Source organism: Acomys russatus, chromosome 27 (assembly GCF_903995435.1).
Source record: "Acomys russatus chromosome 27, mAcoRus1.1, whole genome shotgun sequence".
Lineage (NCBI taxonomy): Eukaryota > Metazoa > Chordata > Mammalia > Rodentia > Muridae > Acomys > Acomys russatus.
The window spans coordinates 30,047,920-30,062,943 of NC_067163.1; the positions used below are offsets into that span (position 1 = coordinate 30,047,920).

The 15,024-nt window shown below is 40.1% G+C and overlaps 1 protein-coding gene across 1 annotated transcript; it reads left to right on the top strand.

Moving 5' to 3' along the window:
* The first annotated feature begins 11,347 nt into the window (after positions 1–11,347).
* LOC127209843 (disintegrin and metalloproteinase domain-containing protein 24-like) lies at positions 11,348–13,667 on the top strand. Its single transcript, XM_051169477.1, has 2 exons — positions 11,348–13,403; positions 13,579–13,667. Exons 1-2 carry the CDS (start codon positions 11,348–11,350, stop codon positions 13,665–13,667), a joined length of 2,145 nt encoding a protein of 714 aa, XP_051025434.1.
* Positions 13,668–15,024: the final 1,357 nt, after the last annotated feature.

A 15,024-nucleotide genomic window follows, 5' to 3' on the forward strand; every position in this document is an offset into this window, starting at 1 on the left:
CACCAGAGCAACTTCCTCATGTTCCAAGAGTTGTGCAGCCGAGCCCTTGTGGCCAGTGTGTGGAGATCAACCTATCAGACTAATAATTCTGAGCCTCGTCATTGTAATGATCTCACAGACCTTGTAGATGTTTTCATTTGTCAATAAAATTGGGCAGTTTAAATGTGCAATACTCAATGCATAGTGACAAAGGCTTGAATACATCTTGCTCCTACAACTCTACACACAGTGCAGACCATTATTATTACTATCATTGTTTCAGCCACCTACAGCATTAAGGCCCATACCATCCATTTATATATCCCAAGTGTATACTGTGCTATCTACATTTTATGGAAATTATTAACATGGTTTTACAATAAAAAAACAATTAGTTGTTATTGGAGGCCAGGTACTCTGCTACTACAAGGTTCTCATTACCAGTTTTGTTGAGGGAGATTTTTTTTTTTTTTTAAGACCAGGTTTCTCTGTTTAGTCACTGGTCTGGACTCACTTTGTAGACCAGGCTGTCCTCGAACTCACAGAAATCCTCCTGCCTCTGCCTCCCTGAGTTCTGGGGTTACAGGTGTGCACCACCATGCCTAGCTGAGGTAAATTTTTCAATATTTGTATTTATATGTGAAATAGGTACAGGAATTTAAAAGCTTATCAGATATGTCTATTTTAAAATTGATTTTTGGCAATTTTTAAATTTAATTTTTATTATAATTTATTCACATTACATTCCTATTGTTATTCCCTTGCTTGTATCTTCCCTTTCCCACTCTCCCTTCCTCTTCTGCCCTATTACCCTCCTCTAGGGTTATGACAAGGGCCCTTCTCCCCTATCCCCTGACCGTAGCCTATCAAATCTCAAAAGTATAGCCTGCATCCTCTTCCTCTGTATGCCCAAAAGGCTGCCTACCAAGGAAGTGATCAAATCGCCTGTACTAGAGTTCATGTCAGAAGCAGCATACACACACACACACACACACACACACACACACACTCACTCACACACACCACACACAGAAAATGAGCTTTCCATTGGCTACATCAGAACAGGGGTCTAGGTTCTCTGCATGCGTTGTCCTTGGATGGTGCATTAGTTTGTACACCACCCCCACCTCCGGTCCAGATCCACTGACCTTGATGGTCTTCTTGTGGAGCTCCTGACACCTCTGGGTCCTTCCATACCTCCATTCTTCCATACAACTCTCAGCACTCTGCACAGACTTCTTCTGCGAGTCCCAGAATCTGTCCTGATTCCCCCACTGGATGAAGTCTCTCAGAGGACATCTATTTGGGGCTAATATGCTCTTATAAGGAGTATATACAATGTGTGTCTTTCTGGGTCTGGGTTACCACACTCAGTATGATAATTTCTAGATCCATCCATTTCCTTGAAAATTTCAAGATTTCCTTGTTTTTAATAGCTGAGTAGCATTCCATTGTGTAAATGTACCACAGTTTCTTTATCCATTCTTCTATTGAGGGACATCTAAGTTGTTTCCAGATTCTGGCTATTACAAATAAAGCTGCTATGAACAGAGTTGAGAAAATGTCCTTTGTTGTAAGGTGGAGCATCTTTCAGGCATATGCCCAGGAGTGATATAACTGGGTAACACTATTCCCAATTTTCTGAGAAAGCGCCAGATTGACTTCCAAAGTGGTTGTACCAGTTTACACTCCCCCCAGCAATGGAGGAGTGTTCCCCTTTCTCCACATCCTCGCCAGCATGTGCTGTCACTTGAGTTTTTGATCTTAGCCATTCTGATAGGTGTAAGATAGAACCTCAGAGTCATTTTGCTTTGCATTTCCCTGATGACTAGGGACGTTGAGCATTTCTTTATGTGCTTCTCAGCCAGTCAATATTCCTCTGTTGACAATTCTCTTCTTTGAAGGCCTGGTAGAATCCTTCATTGAAACCACCTGGCCCTGGGCATTTTTTGGTTGGGAGACCTTTGGTGACTGTTTCTATTTCCACATAAGAATAAATAGCACTATTTAATTTGTTTACCTCATCTTGATTCAACTTTGGTACATGGCATCTATCAAGAAAATTGTCCATTTCAGTTAAATTTTCAAATTTTGTGGCGTACAAGCTTTTGAAGTAAGTTCTAATGCTTCTTAGGATTTCCTCAGTGTCTGTTACCATGTCTCCCTTTTTGTTTCTGATTTTGTTGATTTGAATACTCTCCCTCTGCCTTTTAGTTAATTTGGCTAAGGGTTTGTCTACCCAGGGACTTTCCATGGATTGGCTGTGTGGCCTGAGGTCAGATCCACTTGTTTTCTATAACGTGGATCTCCTCTGGGCTGGCAGCCCCAGACACTGGTGTTTTGTGGCTCACGGTTCAGTCTGATACAATGGGCCCATGTGTGCTGGTGTGTGGCTAGGCACTGGAGAATGCATGCTTGCCAGTACCCAGAAACTTTTCCGTGAGTTAGCCAAGTGATCTGGAGTCAGTTCTACTTGTGACCCACTCCATCGGGTCGCCACTTGGCCGAGAGACCCAGATCAGTTTGGGACACTGAGCACTGTGTGCTGTGCCCCGGTATGTGTCTAGACACTAGAGACTGAACGCATGCCTGCAGTGACCCAGAGACTTTTCTGTGGATTAGCCAGATGACCTGAGATTAGACGCATCTGTGTGGTCCCCTGTCATCTGGGAAATGCCAGCACTGGTGTTTTAGAGCTTTCAGTTTGGTCCTCTCATTTCTGTGCAGTCACTTCTGTCCTGCTGATCAATCATAGTGTGTGATAGGTGCCACCATCTTCTATCATTAGGAATTTTTAACTTGTAAGTCAGGAATTTGTGGATCTTTTGTTATCAATGGCACCAAATTGCCTTCCTGAATCTTTTATTCTTTCTGAAATTCCTTGATTTCCTTTTTATTTCTAAAAATGGGTTTTCCTCAGTATTTTCTTATGTACAATTATAAAACTCCCAGGTCATTTAGTTCTTTTTCATCCTATATGACAATGGAACTTTCACATGTACTCCTTTTGAATCCTTCAGTCTTGATCCTAGTACTGCAACTCCTCCCCTCCCCATCCATGTCTCCTATAGATCCAACAGATCATCATCTCCTAACCTTCCTCTCCCACACTGATCATTTTACACCACCTTCATACACCACGAGGCATTCCCTGTGAACACACCCTCTGACCAGTTCAGTAAAACAGACAAAATGCAGCCATCACACTCTGACAATCCAGAGGGAAAACAGAAACCAAGGGAGAAAACACTCACCCAACACTGACAAGCCCAGAAATCAGCACCTAGACCTATAATTATCCCAAACACACATGTCTAGACACCATAATATGCCTAGACACCAACACATACTGTCTCCACTAGAGCCCAGCTATCCTACCACAGCAGGCCTTGAATATTCCAACATAGCTGAAGCCCAAGAAAAGACCTTAAAACCAACTATATGAGGTAATAGAGGCCCTTAAGAGAAAACAAAGAAAAATTGGAAAACACAAACAAATAATTGGAACAAATGAATAAATCCCTTAAATAAAGCAAAGAAAATGCAAACAGTTGAAGGAAACAAATATAATTGCTGAAGACCTGAAACTGGAAATAGAAGCAGTAAGGAAAACACCGAAAATTCTGGAAATGAAAAATTTCAAAATTTAAACATGAACTACAAAGGTGAGCTTCACCAACAGAATACAAGAGATAGAAGAGAGCATCTCAGGCATTAAAGAGATTCTAGAAGAAGTGGATGTATCAAAGAATCTAAAAATTTCCTGACACAAAATAGCTAGGCAATCTCAGACACTATGAAAAAAACCAAGTGTATGAATAATAGGAATAGAGGAAGGAGAAAAATATCAGGTCAAAGGTCCAGAAAATATTTTCAACAAAATAATAGAAGAAAAAAATTTAACCTAAAGAGGGAGATGCCTATAAAATTTCAAGAAGCATATCGAAGATCAAATAGATTGGGCTAGGAAAGAAAGTCCCATCACAACCTAATAATAAAAATACTAAACATATGGAACAAAAAAGGAATACTAAAAGCTGCAAGGGAAAAAGGAGTAAGTAACATATAAAGGGAGACCTATTAGAATTATACCTGATGCCTCAATGGAGAGTCTAAAAGGCCAAAGTCCTGGAGAGATGTGCTGCAGACTCTAAGGGGCCACAAAAGCCAGAGCAGCCTAGTATACCCAGCAAAAACTTCAATCACCATAAATGGGGAAAATGAGATAGTCCATGTTAAAGTCAAATTTAAACAATATCTATCTACTAACTCAGCCCTACAAGAAAATGCTAGAAAAACTCCAACCTAATTAACTACATCCACAAAAAAACAGGAAATAAATAATCTCACACCAGCAAAATGAAAATAAGGGAACACACACTCACATACATACACACACACACACACACACACACACATCAGCATTACCAGCACCACCAAAATAATAATAATAATAATAATAATAATAATAATAATAATAATAATAATAATAGTAATAATAAAATAATAATAATGATGATGATAATTACAACAACAACATGAATCAACAATCAATGGTAGTTGATATTTCCTAATATCAATGGTCTCAATCCCTCAATAAAAAGACACGGACTAAGAGAATGAATGTGAAAATGGGATCCACCCTTCTATTGTATACAAGATACACACCTGACTGTCAAAGATGGATATTACCTCAGAGTAAAGGGTTGAAAATTATATCAAGCAAATGGACCTAATAAGCAAGCTTACATAACCATTTTAATATTTAACAAAATAGACCCAAACAGAAATTAATCAAAATAGTTTAGGAAAGACATAGCATACTCATCAAAGAAAAAAATAGACCAATATGATATTTCGATGCTTAACTTCTATGCCCCAAGGGCAAGGACATTTATAAAAAGAAACATTACTAAAGCTTAAATTACACATTGACCCTCACATATTGATAGTGGAGAACTTAAAAACTCACTCTTGCCAACAGAAAGGTCATCTAGACAAAAACTAAGTAGATAAATACTAAAGCTAACAAATGTTATAAAGCAAATGGGCCTAACAGATATTTATAGAACATTTGATTTCAGCTCTGGGTTTATTTTTTACTGTCTACTCCCTTTGTTCTAGAGTTTTCTTACAACCAAGAAACACCTTCAGCAAAATGGCTGGATACAAAATCAACTAAAAAAATCAATAGTATACAATTGATAAACAGACTGAGAAAGAATTTAGGGAAACTACACCCTTCACAATAGACACAAATAATATAAAGTGTCTTGGTGTAACTCTAACCAAGCAAGTTAAAGACTTGTATGAAAATAACTTCGTCTCTGGAAAAAAAAAAAAGAAATTGAAGAACGTATCAGAAGATGGAAAGATCTCCCATGCTCATGGATCAGGAGAATCAACATAGTAAAAACAGCCATCTTACCAAAAGCAATCTACAGATTCAATGCAATTTCCATCAAAATACCTACACAGTTCTTTATAGATCTTGAAAGATCAATTCTCAACTTCATATGGAAAAACAAGAAACCCAGAATAGCTAAAAACATTCTTATACAATAAACAATCTTCTGGAGGAAATTCCATTCTGGATCTCAAGCCATACTGTAGAGCAACAGTAATAAAAAGAACATGCGACTGGTATAGAAATAGGCTAGCTGATCAGTGGAATCCTCACACCTATGGACACAAAGCAACGCGATGTCAAAAGATACCGATTTTCAACAAATGGTGCTGGTCTAATTGGACACTTACATGTAGAAAAATCCAAATAGATCCATATTTATCACTCTGCACAAAACTGGAGTCCAAGTGGATTAAAGATCTCAACATAAAACCAGATACACTAAGTCTGTTAGTAGAAAAAGTATAGAAGAGCCTTGAAATAATTGGCACATGAGACAATTTCTTGAACAGAACACCAATAGCTCATGACCTAAGATCAACAATTAATAAATGGGACCTCATGAAACTAAAAAGGTTCCGTAAGGCAAGGACACTGTCAACAGAACAAAATGACAGCCTACAGATGGGGAAAAGATTTTCACCATCCATACATCTGACAAAGGGCTAATGTCTAAAGTATATAAAGAACTCAAGTAATTAAACACCATCAAATCAAATAACCCAATTTTAAAAGTGGAATACAAAGCTAAACAGAAAATTCTCAACAGAAGAATATTGAATGGCTGAGAAACACTTAAAGAAATGGTCAACGTCTCTAGTCATGAGGGAAATGCAGTTCAAAATGACTCTGAGATTCCATCTCACACCTATCAGAACGGCTAAGATAAAAAACTCAAGTGACAGCACATGCTGGCGAGGATGTGGACAAAGGGGAACACTCCTCCATTGCTGGGGGGAGTGCAAACTGGTACAACCACTTTGGAAATCTATCTGGTGCTTTCTCAGAAAATTGGGAATAGTGTTACCTCAAGACCCAGCAATACCACTCCTGGGCATATGCCTGAAAGATGCTTCACAATACAACAAGGACATTTGCTCGAGTATGTTCATAGCTGCTTTATTTGTAATAGCCAGAATCTGGAAACAACCTAGATGTCCCTCAATAGAAGAATGGATAAAGAAACTGTGGTACATTTACACAATGCAATACTATTCAGCTGCTAAAAGCGAGGCAAATATGGGGATGCTAGGCCAACATAGATGTCCTCTGAGAGACTCTACCCAGCAGGGGATTGGGACAGATACTAGGACTCATAGCCGGACTCTGGGCAAAGCCCTGTCAGCTGTATGAAAGAGTCGGGGCATAGAAGGAAGGGGAGGGGTTGTCAGGAGCTCCACAAGGAAACTATCAAGGTTGGTGGATCTGGACCCATGGGATCTGCACAGACTTATGCACCAACCAAAGACATTGCAAGCAGTGAACCTAGACCCCTTGTTCAGATGTAGCCAATGGAAAGCTCATTCTCCACATGGAGAAGGGGTGCAGAGATCAGGGACTGCCTCCAACATGAACTCTAGTGTCAGAGATTTGATCACTGTCCCTTGGTGGAGAGGCACTGTGGAAATACAGAGGATATAGGGACTGGTAAAGAAATAATGAGGGAAATAATAGCTCTCACAATTGGCTTAAATAATATAAAATATCTTGGGGGGGGGGTGGTAAACTCTAACCAAGCACGTTGTCTTAGGACTTTCTATTGCTGTGAAGAGAAGACACCAAGACTGTGGCAACTCTTATAAAGAAAAACATTTAGTTGGGGCTGCCTTACAGTTTCAGAGGTTTAGTCTATTATTGTTATGGTAAGAAACATGCATTATGCAGACAGACATGATGATGGAGAAGGAGCTGAGAGTTCTACATCTTGGTCTGACAGCAGCAGAGGAAGACTGTGTGTCACATTAGGCATAGCTTGAGCTAGGGGACCTCGAAGCCCACCCTCACAGTGACACACTTCCTCTAACAGATTTACACCTCCTAATAATGCCACTCTCACTGGGGCAAGCAGTCAACACATGAGTCTATAAGGGCTGTTCCTATTCAAACCACCTCACAAATGAAAGACGTGGGTGATTAAAAAACAAACAAACAAACAAAAAAAAACTTCAAGTCTTTAAAGAGAAAAATTGAAGAGGGTATCAGAAGATGGAAAGATTTCCCATGCTCACGGATCAGTAGGACTTACATAATGAAAACAGCCATCCTACCAACAGCATTCTACACATTCAATGCAATCCCCATAAGAATTCAAACACAATTTACAGACCCTAAAAGGACAATTCTCAGCTTCATATGGAAAAACAAATAACCCAGAATAGCTATAACAACCTGAACTTCTAGAGGTCTCACTGTCCCAATTTCAAATCGTAATAAAAACTGTAATAAAAACCGTGTGGTATTGGCACAAAACCAGACATGTTGATCAATGGAATCAAATTGAAGACTCAGACATAAATTTTAATACCTATGAACACACACTAAACAATACACACTAAAAAACAAACAAACAAACAAAAAACCAAAACCCAATCTTTAACAAATGGTGCTGGTCTAACTGTATGTCTACATGTAACAGAATAGAAAGAGATGAATATTTATTACTCTGCACAAAATTCAAGTCCAAGTGAATCAAAGACCTCAACATAAAACTAGATACATTGAACCTAACAGAAGAGACATTTGGGAATAATCTTGAATGCATTGACATAAGAGAAAACTTTCTGAACAGATCATTGATAGTGCAGGTACTAAGATGAACAATTAATAAATGGGACCTCATGAAACTGAAAAGCTTCTGTAAGGCAAAAGATGCCATCAATCAATCAGTCAAGAAAAAGCAGACCACAGAATGAGAAAATGATTTTTACTGACTCCACAAAAGAAATACATATATAGAATATATATAAATATATTAAAATATGTAAAATATATAAAGAACTCAAGAAACTGGATATAAAAAAACCAAATAATCCAACTAAAAAAACCCAAATGTAGATCCCAAACATAGAACTCTCAATAGAGGAAAACCAAAAGCTAAGAAACACTTAAAGAAAATTTCAACATCCTTAGCCATTAGAAAAATGAAATTAAAGCTACTTTGAGATTCCATCCGACATCTGTCAGATGGTTAAGATCAATAACACAAGTGACATCTCATGCTGGTGAGGCTGTGGAGGAAGTGAAATACTCCCCCATTGCTGATAGGGGTGAAAACTTGTATAGTCACTATGGAAATAAATATGGTGGTTCCTCAGAAATTTGAGAATAAAACTACCTCAAGACCAGCGATACAACTCTTGGGCATATACTCAAAGGACATTCCATCCTACCAAAATGAAACTTGCTCTGCCATGTTCATTGTAGCTCTATTCCTAATAGCCAGAACCTGGAAACAATTTAGATGGCCCTCAACTGAAGAATGGATAAAAAATTTGTTACATTTACACAATGGAATATTACTAAGTGGAGTATAAAAAAAAAAAAAAGACATCAAGAAATTTGTAGGCAAATGGATGGAACTAGAAAAAATCATCCCAAGTGAGGTAACTCAGACCCAGAAAGACAATTACATTATGTGTTAACTTGTAAGTGGGTATTAGCCACTAAGTAAAAGACAATCAAGCTACAATCCACAGACTCAGAGTGGTTAGGTAATCAGGAGGGCTCAAGGTGGGATGCATGGATCTCCCTGGGAAGGGGAAGTAGAATAGATTTTAAGGGAACCAGGGGCAGGTAGAGATGAGAGTGGGAGGAATCATGTGTGAGAGGGGTGAGACAGAGTAGAAAGTATGAGGGAGAGATGGCTGGAATTGGGAGGGGCTTTGAAGGTCGTTAGGAAACCTAGTGCAGTGAAAATCGAGCAATCAATGAACATGATCCTAATGAGGACTTCTAGTAATGGGGAGTATGGAATTTCAGTTGACCATCTCTCATAGCCAGGCAAAGCTTTCTGTGGAGGGACTGGGTAAAATTCAATCGAGTTGTTGGTCAAGGAGGTCTCAAGCTGATGCTAAGACAAAGGGTTGCTCTCGGAAAACTGACATAAGGACCCCATTCCTGAGGACAATAGTGGTACAACTCATTGAACATGGGGAGGTTTAAGCTGATGCCTACATGGGGCATGCCACACCCATGTTATAGTCTATTTTGTGCAGGAAGGTACTCTGCAGGTTACCAAAAGAGAAATATGGACACCAACCCAGGCACAAAGCCTTTGACCAACAGCAATCTGTCCTGCCTGCAAAATATGGTAGAGCAAAAGTAGCACCGATCCTATGGGAATAAACAATCAATGTCTGATTTGACTTAAGGCCCACTCCACAAGAAGGAATCCATACCCAACAGTGCTTGGGTGACCAAGAACCAGAGACTAGATAGCCTAGAGACCTAGGGTGAAAACCAAACATGACTGATATGAAAAAATAATAAATCAATAAAATGATTCTGAGTGATATTCTGCCGTATACATAGATCAGTGCCTTATCCATTCATCATCAGAAAAGCATCCTGTAATAGCAGATGCAGAGACTCAGAGCCGGAGGGTAGAGAGAGTCTCAATTAGAATTATCCAGAAAATCCTTCCCCTCAGAGTTCAGGGAATCGCCACCCCCCCCCCCCCCCCCCAGAAGAGGAGGCAGTAAGATTGTTAGGAATCGGAGAGGATGGAGAACACCAGGAGAATACAGCCCTCTGAATCAACTAAGCAAGGCACACATAAGCCCACAGAGACTGAAGCAGCAAGCACGGGGCCTTACATGAGTGTGTACCAGGTACGCTTTTGATATTATAGCTACTAGCTTAGTATCTTTATGTGACTCGTAACTGGGAGAACGAGTAGGTCCCTGACTCTTTTGCCTGTTCTTAGAACTCATTTCCTCCATTGGGGCTGCTTCGTCCCACCTTGATATGAAAGTTCTTGCTTCATCTTATTATACTTTACTTTTTCATGTTTGGTTGCTTTCTCCTTGAAGCCTGTTCTTTTCTATATAGAGAGGGAGAGGGACTGGATCTGGAGGGGAGGGGAGGAGGGGAAGAACTGGGAGGAGTAAAGGGAAGAGAAACTATAATTAGGATATAGTATGTGAGAAAAGAATCTATTTTCAATAAAAACATACTCCTTTCCTAAGTAGAGTCAAATATAAATGCACTTGAGAAACACCCATCAAATCAGCACACCTAATTTTGTACTATTGTTTATTGGTTTATCACATGAAGATACTCATCACGGGAGATTCCAATGCTTTCACTCTGCAACTTGATAGAACTAGAGCAAGACAGAACAGGTGCTGATGTGTCATATGGGAGTGCATGTTAACGGTCATGCACTTAATATGGCAGAATATTCTTTCATACAAGTTTGCTAAGAAGTGTATATAAGTTATCACTAAAAAGTGGGGTAAATAGTATTTTTGATGGTATAAATAGAAATTCTCTTTACAAAGCAAGTGGATTCCTTACATTTGTACTAGCATAATTTTGATTTAGACATTAATATAAATATAGTCTCAGTGTGTGTATGTATTTAGGGAATGATACAGTGAATCCGTGTGTCCATCAAGGTCTGACATTATCACCCTGGGACCAACTATGATGCTTCTGAACACCCAGTGTGTGGCTTTACCTCATCAAAATTAAAAAGCAAATTAAATGCACAGTATGAAGTCATGCCTTTATCCAAATGCTAAGCCATATTAATACAAAGGCTTCTATTTCAGTCAACTCATAATGATCCCACTCTTATCTCTGCTTTCTTTTTCCTATTTATTAAAGTCCTCCTGCTCTGGTGGATCCACTCTTCCAGAAGACAGACTGTTAAGGGTCAGTGCTGCATGAGATCAAGACGAAGGAAGTACATGGGCAGCTGTACCACATCCCATCTCCCTTTGCTCCCTCCAGTAGGACATGGTGGCTATGAGTGAGGCCCTGGTACATGCAAAGATGACTCTCCTGCATATCTGGTTGAAGATGCTGTTCTTTCCTTCTGTATGGCCCCTGATTTGGTGTGTTGAGTACAAAAGCCTTCCAGAAGTAGTGACACCCTTGAGGGTCACTGTCTCCAATAGAGACAAGAGTCTTGGAGGCTGGATGTCCTATAGCCTGTACTTTGGAGGCCAGAGACACATTATCTCCGTGAAATCCAGTAATTTTTTGATATCCAGACAGCTCTCTGTGTTCACACACAATGACCAAGGCGACCTCTTTGAGGACAAACCTTTTGTCCAGAATGACTGTTACTACCTTGGTTTTGTGGATGGAAACCCAGAATCCATAGTAGCTCTTAATACCTGTTTTGGGGGCTTCCAAGGAACACTACAGATAAATGACACCACCTATGAAATCAAACCCAAGAGCCCTTCTTCCACATTCGAACATCTGGTTTACAAGATAGACTTGGAAGAAACTCAATTACTCCCCATGAAATGTGGATTAACAGATGAAGAAATAGCAGGGCAACTGAGACTTCAAGAAAATGATACGTCCTCTCTAATGCGAAACTACTATGGGGGCTGGTGGGCTCACAGAAGGTATATTAAACTGGCACTGGTTATAGACCATGAACAATTCCTTTATCGAAAAAGCAATTCTTCTCTTGTGATAAAAGATGTATTCAACATTATGAATGGGCTAAATGTCTTTTTATTGCCTGTGAATATTAATGTGGCTCTAATTGGACTCTATATCTGGACTAAGGAAAACCCCATACCAGTGAAAGATTTATATACTCTCTTGCCAGCATTTTGTAAGTGGAAGAGAGAAAACATTAAGTCTCAAGTATCGCATGATATTGCACATCTCTTTGTGAAATATAATTTTACTAACTATTTTGGCATAGCCTATGTGGGAACTGTATGCAATAAGACATTTGGTTGCGGAGTTGATAGCCTCTTGGGGGATAGTTTCTTTACCGTTGGTCACATTGTGGCACATGAGATAAGTCACAATTTGGGCATACCGCATGATGGGAAACTTTGCACATGTGGAGGGGGATCATGTTTTATGGCTGCTACAACAAACACGTCAAGAAAATTCAGCAACTGTAGTTATGCAGTGATGTGGGCCAACACAGCCAGAACAGGTTGCTTACACAGTAAGCCCAGCCCTTTGGATACCCACCCACTGAAGCTCTGTGGGAATGGGGTGGTTGATGAAGGCGAGCAGTGTGACTGTGGATCCTCGGAAGCCTGTGAATACAGTCTCTGTTGTATGTCTGACTGTACTCTGAGGTTTGGTACTAACTGTGATACTGGTCGATGCTGCAGCCACCTGTGCAAAATCCTGCCCTCTGGCACTCTATGTAGACAAAAGGAGAATGAATGTGACCTTCCAGAATGGTGCAATGGGACTTCAAATGAGTGCCCTGAAGATGTGTTTAAGCAGGATGGGAGCTCTTGCCGTGATGAAGGTTACTGCTATAATAAAAGATGTAACAGCCGTGATTTACACTGCCAGAGAGTTTTTGGCAAGGATGCCAACAAAGCATCTGACAGTTGCTACCAGGAAATGAACACGCGTGGTGACCGTTTTGGTAACTGTGGAATCACAAACAATGCATATGTGAGATGTAATAGCTCAAACATCCTCTGTGGAAGAATTCAATGTAAAGGAGTTAACAAGCTTCCCTTTTGGAGAGGTCATTATAGTGCACATTGGACTCATTTCAATAGTGTTCCCTGCTGGACTATTGAGTACCATATTGGGATGAGCATCCCTGACCTTGGTGAAATAAAAGATGGCACAGAGTGTGGTCAAGGGCATGTGTGCATTAACAGGGAGTGTGTCGATATGAGGATTTGGAAAAGTGATTGTTCAGCAAAGACTTGCAACATGAAAGGAGTCTGCAATAATAAGCATCACTGCCATTGCGATGCTGGCTGGGGCCCACCATACTGCAAGGTAACTGGCAATGGAGGGAGTATTGACAGTGGTCCGTCTTCTGGAGACAAAAAGAAGGAATCGGGTAATAAGAATGTGGTGGAGGTGTGGGACGGAGGAAGAAAGGACAAGGAGAAGGAAAAGGAGATGGGGAATGAGAAGGAGAAGAAGGAGCAACAGAAAAATAGCTTAATAAGTTGGATATTTGCTATTTCTTTTGCAGTTTTACTTTTACTTTTATTTTTTTGCTTGTTTGAAAGCACTGAACCATCACATGAGAAAGAAGAGACTAAAACCACCACAGGAGAAAGAAGAGAGTAAAACCACGACAGGAGAAAGAAGAGACTAAAACCACCACAGGAGAAAGAAGAGACTAAAACCACCACAGGAGAAAGAAGAGACTAAAACCACCACAGGAGAAAGAAGAGACTAAAACCACCACAGGAGAAAGAAGAGAGTAAAACCACCACAGGAGAAAGAAGAGACTAAAACCACCACAGGAGAAAGAAGAGAGTAAAACCACGACAGGAGAAAGAAGAGGCTAAAACCACGACAGGAGAAAGAAGAGGCTAAAACCACCATAGGAGAAAGAAGAGACTAAAACCACCACAGGAGAAAGAAGAGGCTAAAACCACCACAGGAGAAAGAAGAGGCTAAAACCACCACAGGAGAAAGAAGAGGCTAAAACCACCTCAGGAGAAAGAAGAGACTAAAACCACCTCAGGAGAAAGAAGAGGCTAAAACCACCTCAGGAGAAAGAAGAGGCTAAAACCACCTCAGGAGAAAGAAGAGGCTAAAACCACCACAGGAGAAAGAAGAGAGTAAAACCACCACAGGAGAAAGAAGAGGCTAAACCACCACAGGAGAAAGAAGAGAGTAAAACCACCACAGGAGAAAGAAGAGAGTAAAACCACCACAGGAGAAAGAAGAGGCTAAAACCACGACAGGAGAAAGAAGAGGCTAAAACCACCATAGGAGAAAGAAGAGACTAAAACCACCACAGGAGAAAGAAGAGGCTAAAACCACCACAGGAGAAAGAAGAGGCTAAAACCACCACAGGAGAAAGAAGAGGCTAAAACCACCTCAGGAGAAAGAAGAGACTAAAACCACCTCAGGAGAAAGAAGAGGCTAAAACCACCTCAGGAGAAAGAAGAGGCTAAAACCACCTCAGGAGAAAGAAGAGACTAAAACCACCACAGGAGAAAGAAGAGGCTAAAACCACCACAGGAGAAAGAAGAGACTAAAACCACCACAGGAGAAAGAAGAGGCTAAACCACCACAGGAGAAAGAAGAGAGTAAAACCACCACAGGAGAAAGAAGAGACTAAAACCACCACAGGAGAAAGAAGAGGCTAAACCACCACAGGAGAAAGAAGAGAGTAAAACCACCACAGGAGAAAGAAGAGAGTAAAACCACCACAGGAGAAAGAAGAGAGTAGCATCTCAATTTCAACAACTTCATCTTCTTCAGCTTCAGCTAGCACAGAATAGAACAATCTAATGAAAATAATCTTTAAAATTTAATGAAATTTCCCACATAGAAATGTTTAGTGTCAGGCTGGAGAGATGGCTCAGCCGTTAAAGGCTACGCTTACAACCAAAAATAAAAGAAATGTTTAGTGTCCTGGTGGGAGAAATTCTATTGTCTGTCTTTTATGAACAACTGATTGAAGATCCCAGCAATCTATAATGGGTCAGAACAATACA